Consider the following 11,422-nt stretch of genomic DNA (forward strand, 5'->3'; position numbering starts at 1 on the left):
GAAAGTACTTTGATGGTATGTTCTTGGAATCTACATCTGACCCCTATTTGTTCCCAGTTCCCCTTTGTCTTAATTTGTCTTGGATGCTTTAATTGTAATTCTTGAACTTTTTACTATCCCATTTTCTTCCTTTTTACTGGCACTGATATAACCTAAATGTGTTGCAAGCGCCGTAAAACCCTTAAAAACAAACAAAAACAAGCACCGTAAAACCCTTGAAAACAAACATAAAAATGATACCAAACTAAGAAGATTGACGGTGTGTTCTTGGACTCTACATCTGTTCCCCATTTGTACCATTCCCGTTTGTTTTACTTTTTCTCGTGTGCTTTTAATTGCAAATCTAAAATTTGTTGACTGCCCCGTTTTCTTCCCTTTCATTGGTACTGAATTGACCTAAGTGTGTTGCAAGCACTGTAAAATCCTTAACTTAGCGGCCAACTGTCCTGGTGAAATCAGGACTCTCCCGATCTGGCGAAAATTGTTTAAAATAATATTGGATTGCTTATATGAAAAAAAATAATTAAAAAGAATTAAAATCCCTTTATTCATCCCATAGGGGAAATTTTTCTCTAGGGTCTATTCCAAGGAAAGACTGGAATAACCCAACCATCAGCCGCAGTGCAGTGCCACAAATTGAGTTAGGGCGAGGTGACTTGCTCAAGGCCACACAGCGCAGCAGCGGGTGATCAAACTCGGTACCTTTTGAGTATGTAGCAAAGACCGTACTGCTGAGCCATGTGCCCCCATAGAAAATTAGCCTTGCTTGTTCCAGGATTGTGGGATTTTTATTTCATGACCAACAAATGAAAGCAGGGAACGGATAGAACTCCAAATCTAGATTATATTATATAATAGTCCAAACATACTGTTGTTTTTCTGGTCATTACGGTATTGTGCGTTAGGATGTCCCATTGTAGCTTTTTGAGAAGTTGGCCACTATGCCTTAAAAACAGACAAAAACACAAACATTGTTCGCCTTTCTACTCCAGGTGTCATTTCCTAGTTACTGCCCGCCAGCTTACACCAGTCCACACATTCTACAAATGCCTAGCTATGCAGATCAAGATCTACTAGAACTGTGAGTGGTTTTTTGGTTTTTTATTAGAGAGTTATAACCAATGTCTGCGCCTCGTATAATAGGCCTGGAGAGAAAGACAAAGGGAGTAAATGTTACTCATAATAAATAAGGGAACAACACAAAACAAACGACGTTTCGGCCTTCATTGACTCATTTAGTCACCTCTAGATTTTGGTTATAATGGAATATTGGTTTGGGAATAAAAATACTTTGAAGAAAAAAAAAAAAAAAAAAAAAAAAGCCTAGGAAAGGAAAGTGACTTGTCTAAAGTTTCAGGCACCAGCTGTTCATCAGCAAAATGAGCATTTACATAGTGCAATATCCACTAAACATGTTCAAATCGCATTACAAGGGATCCTCATCCAACAGCAACCCTTAATATAGAGATTGAAACATCTTGATGCTTTTAGGCAATATTTCAATTTGTTTTTTTCCGATAGAGACAACAGGCGTGTCCTGTCTCGTCCTACATGTTAAGCGTTGCTGTTGGCTGGTAAATTCAATAAACCTGATTTGGACAGTACCACCACCACTCAATACATAAACATTTCTTTCCATCAAAACCGCGTACTGATCTCTCACATGCAGCGATTTATTTTAACATACAAGGCATTAAATTAAAGAGATTTATTAAAAATTATTATCTTTAACTGATATTTGGCTTGTCCTATGTATTTTGCTTAACAACAAGTGTGCAATTTAAGATTTTTGCTAGCCAGGACTTGATTACAGAAGACGCAACCTAATTAATTGTTACCCCATATGATTTAACATCCATTTATTAATCATCATCTTTATCATTCATTGTCATTTCCTCTCCACCAGTCCCATGAACCAGAGGAGTCACATGATCTCATTCAACACAGTTGACAAGGGAGTTAACCGTGTCAGTCTTGTCAAACCATACGTCATAGAAGACGGCCTTCCCGTCAACCCACAGGGCAGGACTGGCATGAAAGGTCGGGGGTCACTAGGTCGCTGGGGACCAAATATCTGTGGTGACCCCATCGTTACCAGGTAATTTCATTATTTATTTCTTCTTCTACTTCTTCTTCTTCTTCTTCTTCTTCTTCTTCTTCTTCTTCTTCTTCTTCTTCTTCTTCTTCTTCTTCTTCTTCTTCTTCTTCTTCTTCTTCTTCTTCTTCTTCTTCTACTCTTTTTCTTCTTCTTCTTCTTCTTCTCTTCTTCTTCTTCTTCTTCTTCTCTTCTTTCTTCTTCTTCTTTCTTCTTCTTCTTCTTCCTTCTCTTCTTCTTCTTCTCTTCTTCTCCTTCTCCTTCTCCTTCTCCTTCTCCTTCTCCTTCTTCTTCTCCTTCTCCTTCTTCTCCTTCTCTCTCTCCTTCTTCCTTCTCCTTCTTCTTCTTCTTCTTCTTCTTCTCTTCTTCTTCTTCTCTCTTCTTCTTCTTCTTCTTCTTCTTCTTCTTCTTCTTCTTCTTCTTCTTCTTCTTCTCTTCTTCTTCTTCTTCTTCTTCTTTCTTCTTCTTCTTCTCTTCTCTTCTTCTTCTTCTCCTTCTCTTCTTCTTCTTCTTCTTCTTCTTCTTCTTCTTCTTCTTCTTCTTCTTCTTCTTCTTCTTCTTCTTCTTCTCTTCTTCTTCTTCTTCTCTTCTCTTCTTCTTTCTTCTTCTTCTTCTCTTCTTTTCTTCTCATCTCTTGCTTTCTTTTCTTCTCTTCTTCTCTTATATGTAACCTAGGCCATCCTCTATGATGTCCTAATATGTAACCAATCATCTCAAACAGTATTACGGGTGGTCTCTGACCTCCCTATTATGACATCGGGATATGACTTTGGCTCCATTTCGGGTGGGTCCTGACCTCCCATATTGGACAGGGGGTACTACTGTGTCTTCTATCCCCTTTGGTGGGGTTCCTGACCTCCCATAGTGGACAGGGAGGTACTTACTGTGTCTTCTATCCCCTGGGTGGGGTTCCTGACCTCCCATAATGGACAGGGAGGTACTTACTGTGTCTTCTATCCCCTGGGTGGGGTTCCTGACCTCCCATAATGGACAGGGAGGCACTCACTGTGTCTTCTATCCCCTTATATCTGTTTTCCAACTTGCTTTCTGTCTTTGTCTTGGAATGAGATTTCTTGGTTTTGTCTGGTCCGGATACCCTGGCTGGGAGGGAAACAGTCGAATGTAAAGTTAGTTTTGGGAGATGATAGTTTTTTCCTTGTAAATCGTCTCTCTGTTATGCATCGTATTATGTTTTGTTTGCATATTATATATGATTTGTAAAAATTTGAGTGTATCCCTCTTAGTTGGGACATGTGTTTGAGTCTGGATGAGACTTTTAGATGCTCTCAAACTAAGTACTTTGATAGTGTGCTCTTGGAATCTACATCTGTATCCTATTTGAACCAATTCCCCTTTGTCTTACCTTTTCTTGGGTGCTTTAATTGTAATTCTAGAACTTTTTAATTCCCGTTTTCTCCTTTTTACTGGCGCTGATGTAACCTTAATGTGTTGCTAGTGCTGTAAACCCTTAAAAACAAGCATAAAACATCTCTGGCAACAACGAGAAAAAAATCATCGTCAGAGGACGTCATTGTACTCATCCCCTTTGTGAATCATGTGTTTTATCATTTAAACTGTTAGGACTCTTTGTATGTCTTCTGTGTGGTACCAATTAATCAATTCGACCGTTTTTAATTATTATTTTTAAATCTGCAAGGTGGAAACTGAAAGACGACGGAACGTGTTCTCTGTCCAGCAGCCATGGAAAACCACAGCTGGAATTTGTGTCTGTTCAAAGGAAAGACAACAAATTGTGGGCCATACCGGGGGTGAGATTTCTTTGTTGATGATTGGGTTTACCACAACCACTACTACCATCGTCGGCATCATCATCATTATCATATCATCATCATCATCATCATCATCATCGTCCTCATCATTGTCATCGTCATTGTCATCACCTATGCCATCATCATTATCACCATCATCACCATCATCATCATCACCATTATCATTATCGTCGTTGTCGTCGTTGTTGTCGTCATCATCATCATCATTATCATCACCGTTATCATCTTGACCATCTTTACCAAATTAATGTAATTGTCATAAGAAAAAAAATCACTGTGTTTACTTTTGAAAAACTGTAAATATTTGAAAATTGATTTCAGTATAAATTATAAACTCTGATGCCAATGGGCTGAAAATAGCGCCAATGCCTCTTGGTATTTATATGAATAGATACTCACGGCAAATACTATGTTTGGAACGCGGCTATTCTATAAAATGTTTAGGGGGTCACGTCTTTTAAATACTTCAGTCGATGAAAGTGCTCACTTTGGTCTCCCTTCTCAATGATTTGGTTAAAATGTTCATACTTGTCTGTTGTCACACTTTCCATAACGACTCAGTCAAATATAGGGCTGTTGCACAGAGTATAGAAGGAACGAAATTGACATAACTCAGTTACTTTTTAAAAGATTTTTAAACACCCTGCTATATGATTATTTCTCACTAAATTGTATCAAACTATAAACGTTAAAGGTTACACACAGGTTTGTGTGTTGGTCTGGTAATTTGGCTGACAGATGGTGTGAGTATTTTTCCTAAACACCCAGCATCAACACCAATTTTGAAACGTTCAAACTTTGATATGAAGGGCATTCATTTATTGATTTTGCACTTTATTACATTTGTCTGGTCAGTCTATTTGAGACGATTGTGTGTTGCAAGCGCCGTAAAATCCTTTAAAATAAAAACAGACCTATTCTGATTGTACCCATTCCATTCCATTCCATTCCATTCCATTCCAGTCTATTCCATTCCAGTCCATTCCATTCCATTCCATTCCATTCCATTCCATTCCATTCCATTCCATTCCATTCCATTCCATTCCATTCCATTCCATTCCATTCCATTCCATTCCATTCCAGTCTATCTGTGAGGAAGATGAAGAGCCTTGGGACATTTTGACCACCGACTTCAAGGAGGAGGTACTGGGCTCTCGACTCAAGGATGTACAGGAACAATCCATTATGAATGAAAAACTCAATCTGTTGTCAAAACACGGGAAGGAGGTAATTTTATAATAATATCTAGAAACAAGTGGTGCTTGGTGTAATTAACCAGTAGATTTTTGACCAAATTCGTGACACACCTTCACACGTGCTCGGACAAACATAGTTGTTTGTTTATAAACAATACAGTGAAGGAATTCGACCTCTCTCTGATAATTGTTATTGTTTTTATACCGCCAAATGGGTGACTAGTTACCACACAATTTTCTTGTTATAAACGTATAAGTTTATACATCGTTTTCTGTGTTGGTTCTATTGATTAAGCGGTAGAACCGTGGGTATTTTACTAAGATACATGCCATCAATTGTAAAACCTGTGTAGTTTCATATGTCAACCAATCACGGCCATTGTTTACAGTATGAAGATTGTCCGAGAGGCGTGGTTATCTAGGTGTCTATTGTGATGGTGAAAAAAAAAACAAAAAAACATTCTTGAAATGTTAGTGATGATAATATTAATGGTGGTGGTGGTGGTGGTGGTGGTGGTGGTGATGATGATGATGATGGCGGTGGTGGTGGTGGTGGTGAGAGTGATGGCTGTGGTAGTGGTTGTGGTGGTGGGGGTGATGGTTGTGATGATGTTGATATGGATGAAGATGAAAGGAATATCATCTGTTCTTCGTCATTTTTTACTTGCATTACTTTTCTAGCAAATATCAAAATTAAAAATGAAATATATAAAAACAAAGGCACAGGCATATATTCAACTTGAGACCTGTTTTTGGAGTATGCTTGTACTGCATGGAATCCCTGAAAAATTCAGGACATCTCATGGACTTTGGATTAAACCTGGATTTCTGTGTCGGGTTTTTGACCTCCCATTGTGGGCAGGAGGTCACTTGTTGTACCTATCAGCCTGTAACTGTTTTCTGAGGTTGCCTTCTGTCTGTCTCTTGGAATGGGGGATTACTTAGTTTTGTCCTGGCCCTATCGGAGTCCTTGCCTGTTAGGTAAATAATCAAATGTATTGTTATAGTTTTGGGAGTTGATATTTTTTTTCCATGTAAATAATCTTTGTTATGTCCTATTACATTTTTTGTTTTAATATATAATGGTTTGTAAACATTTGAATCCATTACTCTTTACGAGATCCTGTGCTGGTGTCCGAATGAGACTCAAGTTGATCTCAAACTAAATATATGGATAGCGTACTCTTGGAATCTACATATGTTCCCTCTTTAAACCATCCCCTCTGGGTGGGGTTCCTGACCTCCCATAGTGGGCAGGGAGGTACTTACTGTGTCTTCTATCCCCCGAAATCTTTTTTCCAACTTGCTTTCTGTCTTTTTCTTGGGATGAGATTACTTGGTTTTGTCCTGGCTCTGGCCGGATACCCTGGCTGAGAGGGAAACAGTCGAATGTATAGTTAGTTTTGGGAGATGATATTTTTTTCCTTATAAATCATTTCTCGGTTATACACCGTATTATGTTTTGTTTACATATCGTAGATGATTTGTAAACATTTGAGTGTATTCCTCTTAGTTGGGACCTGTGCTTGTGTCTGGATGAGACTTTTAGGTGATCTCAGACTAAGCACTTTGACGGTGTGCTCTTGGAATCTACATCTGTTCCCTATTTGAACCAATTCTCCTTTGTCTTACCTTTTCTTGAGCGGGTGGTTGGATCGGAGCATCACCCTTGAATCATATACCTATGATGTTCGCATGGGTATACGATCCGATAGTGATGTCGTTTCTTCTCTTTACTAGCCTATCCTGCTTCTTTGGTTTGTGATTGTATTTTTGACAGGGGATATTTTTTTTTCTGTAAATCTTCTGCCTGTTTGTTCTTGGTTATTTATAATTTAGCTTATGATATCTTGAGGTTATGATTTTGATTTACATTTGTACTATTTTTGTTAGATTGCTTGTTTTTTTGTTTCAGCGGTCTCTCATATAACCTCAATTGTGTTGGAAGAGACCTAAAGCAACAAACAAACAAACAAACAAAACATTTTCTTGTGTGCTTTAATTGTAATTCTAGAACTTTTTACTATCCCATTTTCTTCCTTTTTACTGGCGCTGATATGACCTTAATGTGTTGCAAGCGACGTAAAGCCCTTAAAAACATAAAAACAAACATCTTTAAACCATTCCTTTTTGTCTTACTTTTTCTTGGCTGCTTTAATTGTAAATCTTAAATATTTTACCTTTCCCATTCTCTTTCTTTTTACGAGTGCTGATTTGACCTAGATGTGTCACAAGCAAGGTAAAGCCATTAAAAACAAAAGAAATAAATCTTGATTCATACCTGTGTCACTTAGGTATATGATTAGTTGTACTGATTAAAATTATATTTTAATGTTTGTGACCAGATCTACAAAGGCTATGCTGACGATCCCCGTAACACAGACAATGCTTGGCTGGAAACGCGTGTCATCAATTATCACGATGATGATGGAACCATTCTCAAAAACTTCAACTTCAGGGTATGTTAATTGGCTTTTTTGTCTAATATGTGGTGGGGGGGGGGGGGGAAGGTGGATATTTTGGGGGTTTTATTTTTTGTTTTTTTTGTTTAGGTTGTTTTTATTGTTATTTTTTTGTCTGCTTTTGATTTGTTTTTTGTTTTTTGTTTTTCTTTGTTTTTTTTTTTTAGAAAAGGGGGGGGGGGGGGGGAGGGTAAATCTATAGTACTAATTTTGGGAGGTGATATTTCTAATCTAGTAATGCATCTCTCTTTTATGTACTGATAGTTATATTTTTTTGTTTTGAACATATTTTGTAAACATTTGAGTGTATTCCTCTTATTTGGATCCAGTGCTGATGTCTGAATGAGACTTTTAGGTGATCTCAAACTTAGTACCTACATTGACGGTATCCTCTTGGAATCTACATCTAATTCCTATTTGAACCGATTCCCCTGTATTTTACTTTTTCTTGAGTGCATTAATTATAATTTTTAGAATTTTTTGACTATCCCATTTTGTTTCTTTTTACTGACGCTGAATTGACCTAAATGTGTTGCAAGCGTGTCGAACCCTTAAAAGCAAACAAAACAAACAAACAAATAAACTTGAACAAATAAACAAATAAACTTGAACTTCGTAATGTCAAAATTTGCACATCAATAGATTGTTCATGGAATCGTAAAAACCCTTAACAACGAAACAAACTAATTTTTATCTTGTGATCCCAATTTCCAGGCTGGTGAAGACGTCCAAGCCGTGTCGTGGCAGACAATCTCCAGCAAGCTCAGTTTACACGGAGGCCATTCCTACTTCCTCAAACTGGTTGCCAAGGAACACAACGCTGCTTTTTAATTCTCTCGTGCGCGTTCAACTGAATGGAAAATGGAGCAAGTGTTTTTTTTTCCAATTTTCAATCACGGCAAATCGGAGAAAGTTATTTGGTTTCTTATAACCCTTTTATTATCAGATTGTATTTTGCCATTGTCATCAAGAGGGTAGCAACAGCAATGTTACTCTGGTTTCATGAAAATACAAATGGAAAAGTGAAAATGGAGAGGCTTCGGATGGGAACAAAACAGACCATGGATGTTTTGGGTACAAACCCTTCATCAGCACAACAATAAACAAATTAACGTGGAAAACAAATAAAATTATTTTATTTATTTTCCACGTTAATTTGTGTATTGTTGTGCTGATGAAGGGTTTTCTATCTGAAACGTCCATTGTCTGTTTTGTTCCCATCCAAAGCCTTTCGTTTGTATTTTCACGATCCCAGTCTTCAGGCAGCCCCTTTCCGTTTTCTACTTTTCTGGTTTCATTGAAATCAGAGTCGTGTTATTAAATACAAAATTGGAGGTTTGCTTTGAACAAGATGTATTTCTAATTAACACTGTTTGTAAGTGTAATAATTAATTATGCACATTAGAGTGCAACCATTATTAAAAAAGAAAGACGCAGTTTATTGCATTATCTTCATATTGGCCCCTGTCACTTTTATTTTGGTTTTAATGAGAATTTATGATTTTTAATTGTCAATGCAAAAAAGACATTAGTTGAACGTTTACTTCAACAATATGTAAAAATAAGTTTGTTCTAAAGTTATTGCACTTCTTTTGAAAACGGTTCTTATTAGTTTGCAGTTATGGTTTTGTTATTATGGGTAATATTTATTATGGCTGAAAAGAAACTCAAAGTCCGGGAATTAATAGATATCGGGAAGTTCATGCATTTAGATGAAATTTTATTGTAAAATATTGAAAACTTCATTTGGAGTTAGTTGAATATTCTAACATCATCAAAGATGGTAGAGTTACTAAGAAGTAGTATATGCTTCGATGGAGAAGATATAAGCAAGATAAATAAGATTCCCTTTATTCATCCCATAGGGGAAATTTGTCTCTAGGGTCTATTCCAAGGGAAGACTGGAATAACCCAGGCATCAGCCGCAGTGCAGCGCCGCAAATTGAGCCACGGTGAAGTGACTTGCTCAAGGCCACACAGCGCAGTGGTGAGTGATTAAACTTGGTGCCCTTCGGGTACGAAGCAAAGACCGTACCGTTGAGCCACGAATGTTGTATTCAGACACAAAATGCCCACAATTCTTATCATGGCCTTTGTATGTGAGTGTGTGTGTGTGTTTGCATGACTGTACATGTGTGAGCATCTCTAGAAATAGGAAAACTAATTTGATTATAATATCATTTTACTCATGATTTTTAGTATTTATCAATTTGTTGACATTTTCTAAGTCGTGTAATTAATGACTTGACTGTTGTTCCCCAATGGGACATTCCTTGTGAGTATTACATTGTCACTGTAGAATTCACACTTTATTTATTAGTATTAATGACGCCGCGTGCCTTTTTCTTTCTATTTTCCTTTCTTTTCTATATTTTGTTGTTGTTTTTGTTTTCTAAGTCACTGTTTTGGTCCAAGACAATCTGGAGGGTGGGTTGTTTTTTTGTTCGTTTTTTTTTTTTTTTTTTGGGGTGGGGGGGGGGGTGGGGGATTGTTTTTTAATCTCCCAACTCTCAACTCTGTTAGACAATGTACCTCATATCATTGAATTTCAAACTTTTTTGATTCCTTTTCCTCATAACTTGCTTTGTTCACCGAAATATCCTACGACGCGAAGCGACAATGCAATTCACATTGCTGACATATTTTGATACTACCTGTGATTTTAATTTGAATTGAGCACTCGACATTCCCTTGTATTTTATAATGAACACATTCCAGTTGTATAGATATACAGAATTATATACATATATCTATGACGCATGTAACATGTGTGTACATATCCAACCCATTGCCTCTAACGTTATTGTATCAGGATGATTTGTTTCAAATATAAATACTTGTAATGAGAAAAATGAATGCGGTTATTTAGACTTCATAAAACTCAAGTTCCGTTACTGGATTCATTGATAGCAACAACAACAACAACAACAACAACAACAACTTTGGATTCAAGTGGCCTCGATATAATATCAGATTGAGGCGGTGGTTCATATTCATATTAATAGCTTCAGTCCCAAACTTTCAACTTCAGGAAGACATGGTCTTCTCATTTTAGGTCAAGGTCACTGTCAATTCAACCAATGACTGTCATGACTATAAACATTGGAAATAATATGATTAGTGTTGAAATGTAAGCTTCAATTTATTGAACCAAGACTGATAATGTTGACGTTTGGGTTTCCCTTTTATCAACAAAACATGATGAATGAGAAATGTCCAATTATTAAATAACTCTAAAAATTTGTAAAACTCTCCAATGCAAATGCCTTTATTTTGACTGTTTCGTGGCCATTGTCCCAATTATCATCTGCAATTTTGTTGTAAATCTTCTGCCTATTTTGGGTTTTCTAGAATTGAAATTCTTTGGACCGTAGCCATCAACATTTATATTGAATTTATAGACGCTAAACCCTAACACAATGGACTGTAGCCATCAACATTTATATTGGATTTATAGACGCTCACCCTTAACACAATGGACCGTAGCCATCAACATTTATATTGGATTTATAGACGCTCACCCCAAACACAATGGACCGTAGCCATCAACATTTAAATTGGATTTATAGTATAGACGCTTAACCCTAACACTATACAAATGGGCCGTAGCCATCAACATTTATATTGGATTTATAGACGCTCAACCCTAACACTATACAAATGCCTGCCATAGACCTATTCATATTTTCTTATAGATGGATATTCAACTTTTTAAAATAATACAGAGATTTATATTTTATAGATGGTCGATCAACTGTTTCTTTTTCTGATGTTGTTGTTGAATGAAGCGGATATTTATTGTGATACAAAATTGTGTGTCTTAGAAATGATTACAGATGCAAAGTGTTGCTGTTGACTTGGACCATTGTAAAATGTTTT

General features: G+C 36.8%; 1 protein-coding gene across 1 annotated transcript in view; it reads left to right on the forward strand.

Annotated features, from left to right (window-relative positions):
* LOC144958006 (transient receptor potential cation channel subfamily M member-like 2) overlaps positions 1–11,416 on the forward strand; it is a gene marked incomplete in the record, with an annotated part of 76,324 nt that extends 64,908 nt beyond the window's left edge. The window contains 6 exon segments of the mRNA XM_078889591.1: positions 993–1,081; positions 1,907–2,098; positions 3,753–3,864; positions 4,969–5,112; positions 7,427–7,540; positions 8,258–11,416. Of these exon segments, the coding sequence (XP_078745717.1) occupies positions 993–1,081; positions 1,907–2,098; positions 3,753–3,864; positions 4,969–5,112; positions 7,427–7,540; positions 8,258–8,374 (768 nt within the window).
* Positions 11,417–11,422: the final 6 nt, after the last annotated feature.

This window comes from Berghia stephanieae, chromosome 12 (assembly GCF_034508935.2).
Source record: "Berghia stephanieae isolate SIO BIC M18660-M18661 chromosome 12, UCSD_Bste_1.3, whole genome shotgun sequence".
Lineage (NCBI taxonomy): Eukaryota > Metazoa > Mollusca > Gastropoda > Nudibranchia > Aeolidiidae > Berghia > Berghia stephanieae.